Source organism: Staurois parvus, unplaced genomic scaffold (assembly GCF_062004578.1).
Source record: "Staurois parvus isolate SC_StPar_1 unplaced genomic scaffold, SC_StPar_1.0 ptg000141l, whole genome shotgun sequence".
In the NCBI taxonomy this organism is placed as follows: domain Eukaryota; kingdom Metazoa; phylum Chordata; class Amphibia; order Anura; family Ranidae; genus Staurois; species Staurois parvus.
The window spans coordinates 3,277,019-3,298,076 of NW_028317937.1; the positions used below are offsets into that span (position 1 = coordinate 3,277,019).

The following is a 21,058-nucleotide window of genomic DNA, read 5'->3' on the forward strand; positions in this document are numbered from 1 at the left end:
GGTTCCTGTGCCAAGCCTTGGGCATTTCTGCAACATATAGACAATACCCTTTTACTGTCCTCTATGGAGTGGCTAATTATAATCCTTATTACTTCTCTATAACCATGCCTTAGACCTAGCACCACTATTTTATACTTGATATATATGGTTAAGGTGCTCTAAATGTATTCAACATAACCCAACACAGAAGGTCTGTATGTTTTATTAATCTTGGGATGACTTGATTTAATACAATACACCAACTGAAAACTATTCTTCTCAAGCTATTATTAGAAAATGCTTAACTTGGGAAAAAAGCTAAGCATCTTTAACATGTCTCCATTTGTTACAGGTATTTATCCAACACATCGTTCTCTGGACAAACAGGGCGTATCTATGTAACAGGCAATAATCTGGTCCACACTGAGCGCCACTACAAGATTTGGAGCCTTGTGCGTGACTCTGTAGGGCATCCAACATGGGTTACTGTGGGAGGCTGGCATGAAGGTAAAATGGAAGTGGAGGAAGGTTTGTGGCAGAATCGAATTAAAAAACATGAACCAGTTTCAGTAATGACACCACGTACCAAACTCCGAGTGGTAACTCTGGTGGAGCATCCTTTTGTTTTCACACGAGAAGTTGATGCAGATGGCAGTTGCCCAGCTGGCCAAATGTGTTTGGATCCTCGGACTAATAACTCTGCCTTATTAGGTATGCTGTTTGAAGAACTTAACTCACCAAATGGCTCTGTACCATTGGAATACAAAACATGCTGTTTTGGTTACTGCATTGACTTATTAGAAAAATTATCTGAAGATCTTGGGTTCGATTTTGAACTGTATATTGTTGGAGATGGAAAATATGGTGCACGGAAGGGGAATCACTGGACAGGATTAGTTGGGGACTTGTTGAGTGGAGCAGCCCACATGGCTGTCACCTCATTTAGCATCAACTCAGCTCGAAGCACTGTAATTGACTTCACCAGTCCTTTTTACTCAACAAGTCTTGGTATCCTGGTAAGAATGAAAGACACTGCCTCCCCTATTGGAGCCTTTATGTGGCCCTTACACTGGTCCATGTGGTTGGGTATATTTGTGGCTTTGCACATTACAGCATTGTTTCTCACATTCTATGAATGGAAAAGTCCTTTTGGCATGACCCCACATGGACGTAATCGTATGAAGGTCTTCTCTTATTCTTCTGCACTCAACTTATGTTATGCTATTCTCTTTGGGAGAACAGTCTCAAGTAAAACACCCAAATGTTGCACAGGCAGAGTTCTCATGAACCTTTGGGCCATTTTCTGCCTACTTGTCTTGTCAAGTTACACTGCAAACCTTGCTGCAGTCATGGTAGGAGAGAAGACTTTTGAGGCTTTGTCTGGAATCCATGATCCAAAGGTACGTAATCCATATGTACTATAAGGGATAAAGATAGATTTTATATATATATATATATATATATATATATATATATATTTCAAGGCTAATAATGCCTAGTTCTTGTTAGTACATGCAAAACTTTATCTTTACTAGTTCAAAGGATGACAACAGATGTCTCTAAGATCTGTTTTTACTCAATATGATAAAGAGAGTATATTACAGGGCTTGAAATTTCCCCTCGCCTGTTCGCCAATGGCGAGTGGAAATTATGGCGGGGGCGAGTGTGTCCCCCAGGGCCGTCTTACTGAGCAGGCTTGGAGCTCAGGCCAGATCTGTCATTGGCACTGGGAGCCGTCAGACTGCTCAATTGCTGAGCACAGTGAAAGCAAAGCAAGGAGTGTGTGCTGTGCTCTCTGCCTCCCCCTAGAATGCAGTACCCGAATCTGTGACTGAACAAAGAAGTACTGCAACTTTTTATGGGGTGTGTGTGTGTGTACATGTGTTTGTGTGTGTCTAAGTATGCATGTACAATTGTACATGTGTCTGTGTGTATGTACATGTGTGTATCTGTACATGTGTCTGCGTGTATGTACATGTATGTGTGTGTGTGTGTACATGTGTGTGTGTGTACATGTGTCTGTGTGTGCGTGCATGTACATGTGTGTGTTTGTGTGTATGTACATACATGTGTCTGTGTGTACATGTGTCTGTGTATGTATGTACATGTGTCTGTGCGTGTGTATTTCTGTGTATGTACATGTATCTGTGTGTATGCGTGTCCGTACGTGCCTGTGTGTATATACATGTGTCTGTATGTGTGTGTGTGTGTGTACAGGTGTCTCTGTTTGTGTGTGTTTGTTGGTGGCGAGTAACTCTAAGGCCTGGCTAGTAGCTCAGGACTTGAAATTTTAAGCCCTGGTTATATATATATATATATATATATATATATATCAGGGCTAATAATGCCTATTTCTTGTTAGTACATGTAAAACTTTATCTTTACTAGCTCAAAGGATGACAACAGATGTCTCTAAGATCTGTTTTTTCTCAATATGATAATTTTGCCTTGTATTTCCAGTAGGGGGTAGTTATCTACCAGCTTCCTATATTTTTCTTGAAGATCTCCCATAGAGATCTAGGCTCTGGCCTCCTGCCACAAACCTACAAGCCATATCATCTCACAGACTGCATTGGATTAAACATTTATTCCTAGAATTCAATATGGTGTATTAACTAAAATGCATGGTATCTGTTGTGAACCTAGTATGAAGCTGGGACCTAGAGGGAAAGTTAGTCACAGGAAAAAATTTTAAGTTACAGAGAAGTAAGAAAAGTAGTGAGGCATGACGTGCAGGTTTTGTATATTACTCGGTTGGGTATTGACAGCTCTGCAGCTTAGAACATTTCTTAGCTGGCATGTCTCCTGGAAGAATGAACCTTCAATCCATCACCATACACTACCCTATTATCTTCAAAAATGGAAAAAGGAGCTGAAATATCCTATATAACCCCACAGTCTGCACACCACCAGCTAACGACCACTCTTCCACTTCTCACTCATTCAGAGGAACTACTGTTTCTGATACGCCAATGAGCAGTGCAATTCTCTGCTGTGAGGTGCCAGGAATCTATGTATACTTTAACCCAGGCTTTACTGTCCTGTACTGCACTGGCTAGTCAGTTCTGTGTTGGAAGAAGATGTGGCTGCTCCCTTCTAGTGGCTGTGAGGCTCAGAAGTTTGGGCAGGTTTTGGTCATGTTAGTCCTAGCTGTAGGATGTATTTTCAAAGTTGGATGTAAACTCCATTCTTTCTACAACTCCAGAAAATCAAAACACCACTGCAATATATTGTGCATTCTTGTTTGATGACACTACTGGTGTACAGTATATAGACCAATGTGTTCTGTGAAGCTTTGTACAGTATATAAGGGAAAAGTACTGGGTATGGAGTATTATAGTAGTAAATTGAACAGTGGGGTACAGGGGCGGACTGACAACTCATGGGGCCCCCGGGCAATAGGGGATTATAGGGCCCCTGTGACCTTGCCCAAACTCAAAAAATCCTATGAAAAAGGTACCAGGGGCATCTCATGGGGCCCCCTACTGACCCCAGGCCCTCGGGCAGTGCCCGACTTTCCAAATGGTCAATCCACCCCTGGTAGGGTAGAGCTATTAGTATTGTTGGAAAGAGTGTATACTTATGCAAAATAAGGTGAAGATGGACTAGGGACTAAGTAGGTCTTGGCATTCTTATGACCCACTTTCAGAAGCATGGACATTTCTTTACAAGGTCAATAATCATTTTTGATAAGGCAAGACCTACAAATGAATACGTTATCTCATTATGTGTTAAAGTGTTACTAAACCCAGGGCCCTGCATTCACTATATCTGGTCTCCCACAGTACACAGAACATGGAAATGCAATTATTTTAGTAAATATAAACTGCTAAATATCTTTTATCATCAGCAGTTAGAGCAGTCTTGTGACTTTCATCTGTTTCCAGCCCACCACTAGTTAAAGCTTGTAGTAGTTTTCTTTCTTCTCTAGGAGGATAGAAATCCCCTGACCCTCTGTCTGGACAGTGCTGATTTGTCCTGTGCTAATTACATGCACTCTCCCAAGGAAAAAAAAAACCCTCTCTAGCAATACACACCAAATTGAGCATGTGCATGCCTGCAGTTCAGTCTGGAGATAAGTGGTGGTCGCATGAAAAAGAGGAGGAACAGAGAAGAAAGGATCAAACAGCTTTTTTACACAATGCAGAGGATTAACCCCTTAGGTTCCACAGTGAGAATAACAAGCATGCTTTACTGCATATACAGACTGATTTTACTGTGGTGGGCTTAGTAACACTTTAAGTCTACAGCATGAATTTACTTTAAGAACAGTTTTTGGTCTTCAGAGGGTAATCACTTTGAATGCTAACATTTCATGGGGTTAGAACTCATGGTGGACTTTTTATAAAGTTATTTTCTGGAGCTTCTAGTGGGTTTCTTCTTGTGGATGCTCCACCTATATGGCAATTAATAAAATGGCTCTAATTCAGAAGCTGCTTAGATCTACTATACATCATATTCATCACAAAGGGTTATATGGTTTATGTTTTTCAGTCATTTCTCATTTATTCTGGTTCTCGTGTGACACTTGCGATATAACGAACCTCATTTACTTTATATTGGCATCAACAATTCACAATTCAGTATATTCATTCCATTTGATGTTTAGTGGTCATTCGGTATATGGCAAATGTATTGTATTCAATGGTTTTAGAGGTTCTTCTCTTAGGGGATAATGCTGGCCACCTGCATCTCAGCAACCAAGAATGCTAGACAACAGGAGCTGCCTCTGTCCTAGTACAAAAAATATGGGACAAACTGCATCCTGTATTGAATCATTATAAATGCAGCATTGTAGATAGAACCCTAGGTTATGGGGGCAAACAAGAGTAGCTGTACAGGTGTGGCAGTTGAGAAAGATGAAAAGTGGAGTACAGGGAGGCAGAAGAGGCTAATGAAACGAAAAATGAAGGCCGATTAGAAAAACCTTAGAGGTTGTGTGCACAGGTTATTTAATGTTTATATGTGTTTAAACTGATGTTTTATTAATTTATTTATTTATTTTTTCATTTATTTTACTATATGTACAACCTTTGTTTTTCCAATGTACTGCAGAAGATTTTCCCTTTCAGGTACAATATAGTTTGTTGAAACCTCATTTAAAGCCTTACTGGAGGAGGGAGGTGCAATATGGCCTTGAGCATAAGTAAATAAAGAAAATATATGCCAAACCACTACACATTCCCTTTTAAACATATTAAAGTAGGCTGCATTGATTTAAGTGTTTGTTTTGACAGTCAAATGCTGGTTGGAGGAGGTTGAAATTGCCTGTAAAATGGCTTATGCATTATACTATTACCACATTTCTATTTATGTGCCTTTACAGATGCATGCATGGATGTAGCCATGTTGCTGGTATGCATCTTGTTGTATTTTCATACATTTAGTGTTTCTACAATATACACTCACCAGCCACTTCATTAGGTACACCTTGCTAGTACCGGGTTGGACCCCCTTTTGCCTTCAGAACTGTCCTAATTCTTCATGGCATAGATTCAACAAGGTATTGGAAACATTCCTCAGAGATTTTGGTCCATAAGGACATGATAGCATCACGCAGTTGCTGCAGATTTGTCAGCTGCACATCCATGAATCATTGATACAAGGCAAGATGGATCCATGCTTTCATGTTGTTTACACCAAATTCTGACCCTACCATCTGAATGTCGCAGCTGAAATTGAGACTCATCAAACCAGGCAATGTTTTTCCAATCTATTGTCCAATTTTGGTGAGCTTGTGCGAATTGTAGCCTGTTTCCTGTTCTTAGCTGACAGGAATGGCACCCGGTGTGGTCTTCTGCTGCTGTAGCCCATCTGCTTCAAGGTTTGACATGTTGTGCATTCAGAGATGGTATTCTGCATACTTTGGTTGTAACAAGTGGTTATTTGAGTTATTGTTGCCTTTCTATCATCTTGAACCAGTCTGCCTATTCTCCTCTGACCTTTGACATCAAAAGGCATTTTTCGTCCGCACAACTGCCATACACTGTAATTCCTAGAGATGGTTGTACGTGAAAATCCCAGTAGATCAGCAGTTTTTGAAATACTCAGACCAGCCTGTCTGGCACCAACAACCATGTCACGTTCAAAGTACTCAAATCCCCTTTCTTCCCCATTCTGATGCTTGTTTTGAACTTCAGCAAGTTGTCTTCACAACATCTAGATGCTTAAATGCATTGAATTGCTGCCATGTGATTGACTGATTAGCAATTTGTGTTACCAATCAAATGAACAGGTGTACCTAATAAAGTGGATAGTTAGTGTATTTTATAGCTTTACCCTTATATCTGTTGTGTGGCTTACATGAGATATTTTCCGGTCAATAGACACAGAGAGCTTCAGTTTGTTAGGACAACTTCTTAGGGTTGTAGATCACATCTACCTATCATATATTGGTTTATGTGCTCTGTTGTCTGTATGGTTTGATGAGTTGTTCATACTACCTAATTATTCAGCTATTTTTTATTTTTTTTTATTATTAATTGGTATCTTCATTGGGATTGGCCCTAGCTAGATAACCACCTCAGCTAATTATCCAAAAGAAATGTTGACTGTTAAATTTAGAGCTATATCTACATTTCAAGTACACAAGAGACAGTCTCTGACCACTACTAAAAACGATCCAGAGTACTCCAGTTAACATCATAACAATATCAGGATATGTTATTAACATATTAAAAACATTTTCTATTGAACACCATACCACATGGCCTTGGGTTGACACTCAATGCTGTATATATCTTCTACTAAAATGGCCACCCAGTGAACATACTGTATGTGAACTCACAAAACTGAGCATAGATACTGTAAGAACAACATTACTGTAACATTATACAGTATAGCGTGGGGTAAAAACACAGAAAGTCATACAAAATAGTTGCCACTAAAACAGATCACTGTATCAATATTATACATATCCCAGCGTATAGCAACTGTATAAACCCAAATGTGATATTAAGGATATGATACTTCTATTCAACAACATAGGAAACAATCTAGGAAACAATGGAATTTGTAAAACCAGCAGCAAATATGACAAATTTTCAACACCATCAGCGACAATACAGTCCTAGTTAGTATTCAGCAGAGGAGACGTATACAAAGTAGTAAGCAAAATAGGTGCAAAGCATACATATAAAATGATAAGAAAAGCCCTGCAGGGCATATCATTCTTCTGCAATACGAAGTTCAGCAATACATCATCCCATTTATTCGTCACCCACTAGATGGTATGCATAAATCAATATTTGACAACTTTCTAAAATTGCAGCAGACAATGGCAGTCACACCCTAGAACAGTGTCTGCCTAGTAGAACTCCTTATAAATAGTAAATAGTTGAAGACTATTGTCTCACACACCTATTTTTAAGTACATTTATAGTATAAAGCTGCCCATACATGCTGGCCAGTTTCTGATGAACCAGCCGAACTTGTTCTGCCAGACCCCCTGCCCACAATCCTTCAACTGAAAAATGTAAGGCCTCAGGCAGAAAATTGTCCGCCAACCAGTGGTTGCATCCAATCAGATGCAATCGCTGTTGGGGTATTCAGAATACAGAAGCCCAGCAGAAGAACTCGTCTTCTAGCAGGGATAGGATTAATCTGTTAGATTTAGTTTTTTTTTGTTCAGCCCGCAAACTGAAGAAAAAAATCTATAATTAAATGGTTAGCTTTAGAAAGAACACAGGGTGCTTAAACTGATTTCAGGGGGCTATCCCACCAAACCCCATGACCACAATATATATCATATATATATATTATATAAATTAAACACAGCCACCTAGATGCACCAAATAGATAAAGTATTGGATTGTGTCAATAATGTATAGTATATTGTACTGATGTCCCTATACTGTTCAATTGCTTGTAGTTTAGAAATGATATCCTGAGCCCTCATGCACACGGGACGTTTTGATAACGCTGGTAACGTTAGCTGTGTAAAGTTACGTTAAAAATGTGAGTTTTTCCTCTTTTTTTGCATTAGCATTTAGCAGCGTTTTTCTGTGATTAGCTGCGTTTTTCCACATTTATTTGCAAAAAAAAAGTCCAAAAACGACAGTTTGCAGAGTTTTATTACGTTTTGCCATGTTTTTCAGCACTAGAACGTTTTTACAGCTAAAAAACTCCTCTAGAAACCCACTAGTCCTGGGTTTTTTCCAGCCAAAAAACATCCCAGCCAAAAAACGTTGATTGCAGTCTATGTGTGCATGAACACATAGGATAACATGCTGGGGGGTTTACTAGCTGTAGAAAAAAACCCCAAAACCAGCAGCTGTAAAAACGTCAAATGTGCATGAGGGCTAAGCTTTACTAAAATAGTTGTAGAATATACTGTATCTGGAATAACAAATGAATGTGTTTTCTGGGATTAAACCAGTGATGGTATGAGTCACAGGAGTGCCAGATTTAACACTACAATGAGAATAGATGCTGTATTTGTAGAAGTAAAATAACAGCAGCTGTATTCAATAAAGCACAGTGTTTGACAACAGTATAATCCATCTGCAACAGAAGTGCAACTCAAAATGTTCCTAAATGGCATAATCCTTATGCCAAGGGAAGGGGCAGGATGAAATATAGTTCAGATCAGGGGTAGGCAACATTAAAGAGATGGAGATCTACCTAAACAACATGGGAGAAGTCACAGATCACCTGGCACAGTGTTGCCCAATGATGCCTCCTCACGCCTCATTTAAACCTCTAATTGCTGTACTACCGTGCTGCAATCATGTGCATTGCTCTGCAATTATAGGTTTATATCAGTTGGTGAGGAGGCAACATTGGCTCCATCCTACCTGTCAAACACACTCGGATAGCTTTTCAGAGGAGCAGCAGTGCCTGCTGCACTTGTGAATGAGTCCTGAGTTGCATTCGGCGAGAGCACCCTTAGGACTTGCTGACACATGAGGTAGGGAGGTGGCAAAACCATGCAGTTGAGCCACTGTTTTACCGTCCCTATTCCCTACCCCCTTTAGCTGCAGAGGCAGTAGCCAAAGGTGTATACATGCAGGAATAATACCCCTTGTTGAGTTATAAGCCCTGTCATGCTTGGTGGGAGTAGCACCCACCAAACATGACCCATTCAAGCAACTGCTTGATTCTGCGGGGTTCAAAGCGTTAAAGCAGGTGCAGAGGAGGTAACACATCCTCTTCACCACCCGCTTTAACCCATGGTTTCTGTATTGCACAAGGTTACAGGGTGCTTGCAGAGCGGCCTAATTAATTTGTATGGGTCATGCTTGTGGGTGGTACACACACCAAGAGTGACAAGGTGTATAACTCCTGCTTTGGTCACAGTGGGGAAGGTAAAAATGCATCTTGAGTATGGAGTTTTACCACCCCCCCCCCCCCCAAACTGCAAATGAGCCCTTACTGGCCTTAAGGTGTTAGTGCTTTCAGAAAGCGCACCAAACCCGTAGGATATAATAGAAGTCTATGGCTAAGCCCAGCTAACCCACAGAAAAACTGCAGGTACACTGCACTGCACCTACAGTGCAGGCAAACCACAGCTCATCAGTTTGAAAGCAGCCCTATACTATTATGCCCAGCTTATTGCTTGACACTAACCTGAAGACCTCTTCTTTCTTGCTGCTGGCACCGCTCTAGAGACTGCTAGCAGGGATAAGGCCACACAGTGGCTAAATGGTTAGCACTTCTGCCTGGCAGTACTAGGGTCATTGGTTTGAATCCCAACCACAGCACCACCTGCCTGGAATTTGCATGTTGTGCCTGTGTGGGTTTCCTCAGGGTACTCCAGTTTCCTCCCACATTCCAAAGACATGCTGGTTGGTTAATTGGCTTCTCTCTAAATTGTCCTGTGTATGTATGAATGTGAGTTAGGGAATTTAGATTATACACCCATTGAGGGTTAGGGACCAATGTGAATGTACAATATATATGTAAAGTGCTGAGTAAATTAACAGCGCTATATAAGTCCCTGAAATAAATAAATAAGAGGTGGAGTGCAGTTGGTATCACTCTGTCTGGTACAGGAGTCAATGCTACAGAAGAGGCATTGGCTTATGTTGCTCCTGTTCCGTCTGCGGCTGCCTGCTCTGGATACCAGCGCAACTACAACTTTACAAGAAGTCCATCTGCACTGTACTCTGTTTGATGCTCTGGTATGATGGGTCAGAAAGCCCAGACAGCAATCTACCAGTCACCTGCGATCAACTGGTAGATTGTGAGGAACGGGTTGCCGAACCTGGAATATTGTGTCTGGGTTTCAGGCTGTCTGAAACCCGGACACATGATTCAAAACCTGGACTGTCCAGGTGAATCCCATAGAGATGGCAACCCTACAGAATAGGTGTCAGTCATACCAGATCCACCTCCAGCTGCATGTGCAGAATGAGCTTTTAGAAGGGTACTGGAGCAAAATCACATTCGAGTCACACCAATTTTGGTCAAGTACACTATATTGCCAAAAGTATTGGGACGCCTGCCTTTACACGCACATGAACTTTAATGGCTTCCCAGTCTTGGTCCGTAGGGTTCTATATTGAGTTGGCCCACCCTTTGCAGCTATAACAGCTTCAACTCTTCTGGGAAGGCTGTCCACAAGGTTTAGGAGTGTGTCTATGGGAATGTTTGATCATTCTTCCAGAAATGCATTTGTGAAGTCAGGCACTGATGTCAGATGAGAAGGCCTGGCTCACAGTCTCCACTCTAATTCATCCCAAGGGTGTTCTACCGGGTTGAGGTCAGATTGTGCAGGCCAGTCTAGTTCCTCCACCCCAAACTCGCTCATCCATGTCTTTATGGACCTTGCTTTGTGCACTGGTGCGCAGTCATGTTGGAACAGGAAGGGGCCATCCCCAAACTTCCCACAAAGTTAGGAGCATGAAATTGTCCAAAATGTCTTGGTATGCTGATGCCTTAGGAGTTCTCTTCACTGAAACTAATGGGCCAAGCCCAACCCCTGAAATACAACCCCACACCATAATCCCCCCCCCTCCACCAAACTTTACACTTGGCACAATGCAGTCAGGCAAGTATCGTTCTCCTGGCAACCGCCAAACCCAGACATGTCCATCGGATTGCCAGAGAAGCGTGATTTGTCACTCCAGAGAGCACATCTCCACTGCTCTAGAATCCAGTGTGGCATGCTTTACACCACTGCATCCGGCGCTTTGCTTTGCACTTAGTGATGTAAGGGTTGAATGCAGCCGCCTGGCCATGGAAACCCATTCCATGAAGCTCTCTACGCATTGTTGTTGTGCTAATCTGAACTTAGTTTGGAGGTCTTTAGCTATTGACTCAGCAGACCTTTGACGACTTCTGCGCACTGTGTGCTTCAGCATGCGCTGACCCCGCTGTCATTTTACATGGCCTACCACTTTGTGGCTGAGTTGCTGTTGTTCCCAGTTGCTTCCACTTTGTTATAATACCACTAACAGTTGACCGTGGAATATTTAGTAGCAAGGAAATTTCACGGATGGACTTATTGCACAGGTGGCGACCTATCACGGTACCACGCTTGAATTCACTGAGCTCCTGAGAGCGACCCATTCTTCCACAAATGTTTGTAGAAGCAGTCTGCATGCCTAGGTGCTTGATTTTATATACATGTGGCTATGGAAGTGTTTGGAAGACCTGAATCCAATGATTTGGAGGGCTGGCCCAATACTTTTGGCAATATAGTGTATGTATGCAAGTGTTCTGGCAACAGGAGTTGTTAAGGACTCCATGCAAAATGTCTGTGAAATTCAGCAGTAGAGTAGCTGACACTGCAAGACAATACTGAACCACCAATACATTAAACAAAATTACATCCTCTTACAAGAAACCAAAGATTATGCCAGGCAAGCAAAATCCTTTTTTTTTTTTTAAGGCAAAGTAAGTCCATCTAAAAGTGATGGCTTTTCCCTTAGCTTAAACAGAAAGTACAGCAATTTGTAGTGAGTACCTACTTGGAATTATTATTGCAGTAATTAAATACATTAGTGGTGTATCTCACAGCACTTTAGAGGTGGTTTCTTTTGTGTCAGTATTACCTTAATGGTTGTACTGTTCCCTTGCTAATACATGATATGTAGAGGGTTCCTGTATTTAACTTAATTCAACCTATCTGCAATTGTGAAGATACAGTATCTGCTGCACAGGGAGTACATTGTTTTCACTGAGTTGTCCAACTCTTTGATTTGCATTGTGAGAAGAAGCAACAAAGCACAACCCCTGTGTAGCACTACAAAGCAGGGAGTATGCAGTCAGCAAATGTGACTGCCCCCATGCACCTATAAAATCATAAATTATATTTTGAAATAAATATTTTAAAATGATTTTAAAGTCAAAGGTTTTCCTTCCTTAATGTTGTTTGTCCACCAACCCCCCCCCCCCCCCCCATACTTACCTGAGTCCTACATCGATTCAGCATTCAGCAGGTCTGCAGCAGCATTGGTCTCTCTCTCTGCTATCACAGGACAGATTGATATCAGTGGGAGCCATTGGCTTCTGCTGCTGTCAATCAAATCCCATGAGGAGGGATCTGATGGGGGGGTTGCCGAGCCACACTGTGTGTGTCTATGGATGTCCACGACCCAGCTTGGGAGAGTGCCCCCATAGCACACAGTTTGCTATGAATGCATATTCAGGAGAGAAGGAGTGGGCAGTGTTGGCAGGGGGCCCCAGTAGATGAGGTAAGGGACCAATCTGTCCAATATCCTTGTTCAGAGCAGGTGAGTATAAGCCTCTTTTTTCATTTTAGGTAAAAAAGATTTTAATATCACTTTATAATAAAGTGTTACTAAACCCAGGACCGTGCATTCACTGTATCTGGTCTCCCATACTACAAATAATATGGTAATGCCATTATTTTAGTAAATATAAACTGCTAAATACCTTTTCTCATCAGCAGTTGGAGCAGTCGTTGTGACTTCTATCAAAGTCCAGCAGAGCACTGGTTAAAGCTTGTAGGAGGAGTTTTCATTCTCCTCTAGGAGGATGCAGGACTCCTAACCTCTGTCTTGACAGTGCTGATTGGCCCAGTGCTGATCACATGCACTCTGCCAAGAAAAAGAAACCTCTATAACAATACACACTAAACTGAGCATGTGCAGAGTGACTCCAAACCTCTGTTTTATCAGGAGATATTTAGGGAATAATGGAAGAGGGGGAGAATCAGAAAAGACAGGATCAAACATCCTTTTTACACAATGTGGAGGATTAACCCCTTAGGTTCCACAGTGAATATAACAAGCATGCTTTACTGGATCTACAGACTGATTTTTACTGTTGTGGGTTTATTAACACTTTAATTTACTATTTGAATTTTATTTTAATAATTTTCATATTATTTGGTAGTGTGAAGTTGGCCAGCCCCATCCTGCCTACTGTAACTATCTAGTGGACGTAAATTGATGACCTTTGTGGCTATTAAGACGGTGCAGGAGATGGGGGAAGCAAGCCCACTCCTAGAGTCACCAGAAAGTGTTGACATTTGCATTTTATTACACTCCATTATTCATGGTGCTGGGGCATGCTAGAAGACATCATAGGGCACGTGCAAGCTCTGCTAGTTGCCTGCATTGTTGTACTACAATCTATTTAGTACTATAGTGCACTGACAGGTTTTCTGGATTTATGGTTCCATTTAATTAGGTCACTGGTAAACAGGCTTTGCTATATATTAATATTACATTATTAATATCCAACAGTGACTTTAATTGTTCTTGCAGCAGAGGTTTGGTCTGGGCATCATCTTAGTTTTAAAAATGAGGGAATCTGCAGTCTTACGATATAATGTAAAAAATGAATTGCACTTGACTGAAAATTCATCTTGTAAAACCATGAGACAAAATATATGGGAATTACTTTTAAGGAATGTGTAATCAGACTTTGCATGACAATTATATTTCTTTCATTTCAGCTTCATCATCCTTCTCAGGGTTTCCGTTTCGGAACGGTGTGGGAAAGCAGCGCAGAGCAATACATTAAAAAAAGTTTTCCTGAAATGCACAGCTACATGCGAAGGTTCAGCGTCCCATCCACCTCAGATGGAGTCCAAATGTTAAAGTGAGGAGGCATTTCAATGACAGGGTGGGCACAACTGTTAGACAATATAATATGATGTGGGGGCATCAGTGTTTAATTAAGAAAAGGCCAAAAGTATCAGGGACATAGAAGGCTAAACATCTGATCAGTACCAACGTTACGTAATCTTCTTCAAATAAGTCACCTACTATATGTTATCCTGCACCACAACATCTCCAGCACATCTAAATCAATCGCTTTTAAAAATCCATCATGTTTCCTATGCATTAGTCTCAAAATCATACAGAATGAGAATTTAAGATCTACCGCTATACTCAGTGGCCCGAAAAATAGAAACCCTGTCCATGGCATTTATGTGAGAGACATGGATGGCTCAGTCCATAACAGCCAATCAGCAGTCCATAACACAACATTTAATATCACCAAAAGGACACTAATATTAAAATGCACAATGCATCGCAGTCTTAGTTCTACTGTACATTAGTCTCAAAATCATACAGAATGAGAATTTAAGATCTACAGCTATACTCAGTGGCCCGAAAAATAGAAAACCTGTCCATGCAGCAGGACTGTGCCCACACTTGCTGTTGTAGAGAAGAACTACATAAATAGAAGCTGACCTCAGAGATTCAATTTCTACCCATGATTTGGATGTGAGTTGATTCACCAGAACAGAGTTAAAATGAAATCAGACTTCAGCAGGAAGATGGGTTTAGGCAATGCCAAGGGCATACATTTGTAGAGTCTTTGTGCAGGCTTGTGTGTAGGATGAATAGGCCATAACACAAAAAAACTTCTCCAAAAACATATTATGTTTGGCATTTACGTGAGAGACATGGATGGCTCAGTCCATAACAGCCAATCAGCAGTCCATAACACAACATTTAATATCCCCAACAGGACACTAATATTAATATGCACAATGCATCGCAGTCTTAGTTCTATGTGGAATAACAGCACATAATCACACAGGGCACCAGGCCTAACCAAAGGAAGCATATGGAGTAGGTTAAACAACATATTCATAGGACTGCCAATGACTACATCTCCCTTATTGTAACATCATGGTATGATAAACACAAATACAACATCTATAGAAAGCAGTATGCAGCCATCAACCTTGGGCAGTTGCATGAAATGTGTTCTTGATAAGCCAAAATATATTATAGGCTAAGAAAATGTAGGCAATATTTCAACCACTTGCCCTCCAGAGGATTTTTGCGTTACGGCACTGCGGTATTTTAACTAACAATTGTGCAGTCATGCAATGCTACACCCAAATGAAATTTACTTCCTTTTTCCACCACAAATAGAGCTTTCTTTTGGTGGTATTTGATTGCCTGTGCGTTTTTATTTTTTGCGCTATTAAAAAAAAAGTCTGACAATTTTGAGCAAAAAAACAATATTTTTTACTTTTTGCTATTAACCACAAAAAATTTTTTTAAAATCAAATTTCGTCATAAATTTAGGCCAAAATGTATTCTGTGACATAAAGAATGTAAATTAATTTGTTTACATTAAAGTTATAGTGTCTGCAAATGGTGGTATATATACTGAAATTTTTATTTGTATTTTTTTTTTTAATAACTAGTAATGGCGGCGATCAACAACTTATGGCGGGACTGCGGCGGCATTCTGACACTGGGTGGGAACTGACTAACTGCCACTGACATCCCAATGACACTAATACAGTGACCAGTGCTAATAACAAACACTGACACTGTACTAATGCCACTGAGCAGGAAGGGGTTAACATTTAGGGCGATCAAAGGGTTAACTGTGCTGTGTGCTATTTTACATAATGTGCTGTGTGTGTTTTACTAGGGAAATATGCTTCTGTGTATTTCTCTGCTGTGCAGAGAAATACACAGCAGCATGTTCTTGCTGGCAGAAGAGAGACCTGTGTTGTTTACATACAGGTCTCTCCCGTCAGTTTTATTCGGTGATCACTGGGTGTAGGCGAGGAATCTCCATCTGGGACACGGTGATTGACATCCGTAGCTGCCAATGGCAGCGCGGGTAGGGCGGCATGCGTGCGTGTGCCCCCTACCTGGAAATGCAAAATCATGTATATATACGTGATTTTCCGCACCCGTGCCGCCCTGTAGCAGTGCTTCTGCTATAGGACGGACGGGCAGGGGCAACGGCTACTCAAAAAAGCATGGCACTGTGTAGATATTAACATAAAAACAGCTAGGACAGTTATTGGGAAGTACACCTTATAAAAGAACAGGATAAGAACGGGCATTTGTAAGAATCTATCTACTCTTAAAGAAGAAGTATAGCCAAAGCTCATTTGACTGTACTTTCCCTGTGAATTACAGAAGTGCAGTTCGTTCTGCACTTCTGCAATCCTTTTTTTGTCAGCCGACAGCGGGCTAAAGTCACTCAGCTGGTCGAGGCTGAGGAAAGACTTCAACCACATGGTCAGGGTCAATCCAGGAGCCTGAACCAGCACTTGGCTCAGCCTCTCAGCGATCTGCCATCAGCTCCCTCCCCTTCCACAGCCCAGAACTCCAGTGAGCACTGCAGGGAGAGGGGAACAGAGCAGACAGAGGTGACTGAAAGTCCCAGCTCTCTGCTCACAGCGGCAGGGAGAACTGAGTGATCAGCGGTGTTGCTCAATTCTCACCCTTAGAGCCAGCGGAGGACAGATGCATCATCGGATCGATGGTGCATCCATCTAGGTAAGTATGCTTAAAAAAAAAAACACTAGTTAGAATGATGCAGATTTGCCTTTTGTGGCTAGGTATGAATTATTTTAATCATTTGCATTCTTTCCCTGTCAGAGTAGAAATGTCAACCCACTGTCACACAGTAAGGCCCCATTGAAGTTGATCAGTCTGAGCTTAGGGCTGATTTATCACACTCTGTCTACTGCTGGAGAAGAAATACTGTGATATATTTCCAGCCATCAGTTTCTTTTTGAAACCCTCACAGAACCTTACAATAGATCTAATTAATTTGTCCTCAAGTGCCGTGCATTGTTATTGGACACAAAATGAGCTAGTTTTAGGAGCAGGGGAACAGGATTTTTGGAAGCATAAGTACACAAGAAGCGTACAATAAACTGACACTATACATAAACACAAATCTTTACTTTGAAAGTTATGAAAAATCATGGCAACTTTGAGTTCCAAAACAGCTTGAATGGCAATAATATACATTGGGGTTACATAGTTACATATTTATTCTGGCTGAAAAAAGACAAAAGTCCATCCAGTTCAACCATTAAAAAAAAAAAAATTATAATCCTATACCCACAGTTGATCCAGAGGAAGGTATAATAACCCAGCAAAGCATGATCCAATTTGCTCCTGCAGGGAAAAAAATTCCTTCCTGACACATTGGAGTTGATTTACTAAAAACTGGAAAGTGCAAAATATGGTGCAACAGTGCATGGCAGCCAATCAGCTTCTAATTTCAGCTTGTTCAATTACCGAAAAGCTTTGAGAAAAAAAACCTGGAAGCTGATTGGTTTCTATTCACAAGATTTTGCACTCTAGTTCTTGTAAATCAACTCCAATGTGTGTGATTTCTTTTCTGTTTTTTTTTTACTTTGTTTTTGTTTTTTTTTTAAACAAAGTTAGGTTATGTTATAAAAAGCACTTGCAGTTTTGAGGTTGACATGTAGGGTTCTGTTAAAAGGAAAAATCTGAGCAACAGTGTTGACGCATGAAATTTCTATTAATTTTGGTAAGAACCGTGAACAATAAATTCCAGCTGATTGCTATTAATTGCTGCACTTTGCAACATAAAGGGTCATTCTCCTTAAATCTGATATTTTCATTTTTGCTATATAATGGGAGTTAAACCAACTGACAAATTCCTGTAACTCTTGGGAAGATCTCTGTGCTTTCCTGGGTTTACATACTTACTTTTACCATAATGAGGGAGTACTGCTTTCCCTGTCAACATTCTGTTTATTTGATATTATTAGAAATGCAACCAGAGATGTTTGGACATAAAAAGGGGAGGGACCACCCAAGTCTCCCACATGAACAGAAAAAGAGTCAGATAGTATAGCAGGGAGATCTTGCTATTGGAATATTCACTATATTAAAGCAAGGGGTTTTTAACAGATAAATAAAAGCTGCAATGAATAAACTCTTCTTTACTAATTATAGTTCCCTGGTTATCTTTCTGATGCTCTGACTTCAATGCTGACTGAATCATTAACCCAGAATTAGTATAGAGATAAATAGTTCTAACACTCATTGATAAGATGTTTGTTCTGGGGCTGTGATTGGAATATCAAATCAGTCTCAGTCAGGTATTTAGCATTTTAACCACTTCAAGACCGGACACTTTTACCCCCTTCCTGTCCAGGCCAATTTTCAGCTTTCAGCGCTATCACACTTTGAATGACAATTGCGCGGTCATGCAATACTGTACCCATATGAATTTTTTACCATTTTTTTGAGACAGATAAAGCTTTATTTTGGTGGTATTTATTCACCGCTGGGATTTTTATTTTTTTTACTATGTAAATGAAAATGTCCAAAAATTTTGAAAAAAAGTGTTTTTTTTTTTTAAATAAAATTTTGCAAATAAATAATATTTCATCATAAATCTTGGCCAAAATTTATTTCGTTATTTTTTTAGTAAAAAAAAAAATCCAAATTAGTTTATAACCAAAAAGTATAATTTTTAAACATTTTTTTTACATTTTTATTTTATTTTTTTTATATTATTATTTTTTTTTTTTTTTTTTTTTTTTTTTTTTACATACTGTCACCCTAGCAGTACAGTGTCACCATGGTAACACTGTACTACTTGTGGGGGGTGATGAAGATTTTTTTTTTTTACACTGATTGCTTTTACACCCATATAGGATGTAAAAGCAATCATTTCTCTTTCTCTCTGTCTGCATTCTTGAAGTCATTGAGAAGTATTGAGTGAGCTGTGTTTGGTCACAGCTTGTCACATGGTACAAGGCTGTTGTGAATAGCCTTGTACCATGTGACCTGTGTGATCATTCACAGATTTCACACGTAGTAAGCAATGATGTCACAAGTGACATCTTGCTTACTACTTTGAATGTGATCACTGATTCGCCAATCAGTGATCACATGATCGGGACCTCGTACAGAGGTCCCGTCCGACGATCGGTGTTTCACTGTGTCCGGAGGACCCAGCGGGCACCGGATCGCGGTGGTGCGCGCTCCCAGGGAGCGCGCACAGCTAGAAAAGGCGGGTGCCGTTTAGGAACGGCAACCCGCCCCTGGACTGCCACCGCCCTGCCGTTTATAAACAGCAGGCGGACGGCAAGAGGTTAAGAAGGGGGTGGCAATGGCAGCACTCATACTTTTGTCAAGGCAGACCTACTTTAAGAGATTTAAGTCCGTGGAATACAGAAGCAACACCTCCTGCGCTCAGGGACCCAGATCAAGGGTGGGTGGATGGATAGACCACTAAGGAAGTTCATCCACCAATGCTCTGAGGAAGGAGGGACCCCCCCTTCGAAACGCGTCAGCCAAACTCTGAGAGTCTCCCCTCTTGATGTGATTCGTACTGGTCTTGCACTTCAATTGTCCTGTAGCCTCCCTGGAGGTATAGTCCTGTAGCTCGGGGTAAAGTTTTAGTACCACAAGCAGTAACCCCGAGCTACACTCGGCAATGTCCTCCGGCGGATGCCAGCATCTGTCATCTGGGTTCCGTCCCCTGTGAGCGTCGGGACGTATGGGGACGGAACGGCGGGAAATTTGAAAATGACAAAAAGTGACATTCACTAAATTCACTAAAATCACATAGTATAACATTACTGTATCAAACCATTTCACATACATTTTGTCCCTAGTGCTTTGTCCTGTGCCCTGCCTGCATTTTTACTGTTCTTTCTGCCTAGAAACTGAGAAACGTCCATGGCGTCCAAAAAACATCCCTTTAGGTCAAAATCAGTTTTAGACCAGCTGGAGAACAGCAATAGTAAATCAGAACCACTTGCAGAATTGAGTGATAATGATTCGTGGGGAAATTCGTCATCAGACACTGAAAACGATTTTGCGACCTTGCTCAGTGATGTGCGAACTTGGCGCTATATTTCAAATTTCAGTGTTGTTGGTTTGATTATATTATTGAATTACATTTTTATTATTATTATATTATATTATTATTTTTTATGATTATTTATTAAATTATAATTTATAATTTCGAGCTTCAAATTTTAACATACCCGGGATGTTTACTACACTCTTGTTCGGACAGATTTCAGTGAGTTATTCCTAAAAAGTACAGGCCTACAATAAAAAAAATACATATTTCCATGCAAAAAAAATACCGCTTTGAGCACAGAAATATGGACATAATCAGACCGCTAGGGAGTTTAAGATTGTATACTGCTTGTTTGTGAGTATACAGTTGCAAGAAAAAGTATGTGAACCTCTTGGGATTACGTGGAGTTTTTTGGTTGATGTTATTGCTGCCAAAGGAGGGTCAACCAGTTATTAAGTCCAAAGGTTCACATACTTTTTCCTCCCTGCACTGTGAATGTTTACATGTTATGTGCAATTAAACCATGGCAACATCTAATGTTTGTGTAGTATTATGTTCAGCAGAAAGTGTTCTTCTATTGTTGTGACTTAGATGCCATTCAGAGCACATTTTATGCCCAATTCATGCAAAACTCCACGTAATCCCAAGGGGTTCACATACTTTTTCTTGCAACTGTATATCTCATTTTCATAAAATCACAGTTTTTTATTGAGGTAATGTGCAAGGTTGGTGTGCTTTCTTTTTGTTTTCACTTTGCAGACATTTAAGTCCACCAGACACTGTTTATAAGTGAAATATCACTGTTGGATGGACTGATTTTTTTAACTTTCCATGCACAAAACCATTGACATGAACATGAGATACCATAGCAGTGTTAGATGACTGGCATGACTTACACTTGCTAAAAACTGAAGAACAAAGATGACAAATCACATATTTTTTCTCTACAGCCTTCTCTCTTTGGGGATGTTTAAGTTGCTTACATATTTACATATACAGTATAAAATAAGTGTGATTGTGTTTTTGCCAGGAAAAAGAAAGGTCTGTAAGTGACCAGATCTCATTATCATCAGATCTCTCTCTAATGTCTATG

General features: G+C 40.5%; 1 protein-coding gene across 1 annotated transcript in view; it reads left to right on the top strand.

Annotated features, from left to right (window-relative positions):
• The window catches only part of GRIN3B (glutamate ionotropic receptor NMDA type subunit 3B), a 91,101-nt gene that overhangs the window by 51,182 nt on the left and 18,861 nt on the right, over positions 1–21,058 (top strand). Inside the window, exons 3-4 of the mRNA XM_089673580.1 lie at positions 332–1,379; positions 13,847–13,992. Coding sequence (XP_089529706.1) covers positions 332–1,379; positions 13,847–13,992 — 1,194 coding nt within the window. The remainder of the gene's footprint in view (positions 1–331; positions 1,380–13,846; positions 13,993–21,058) is intronic.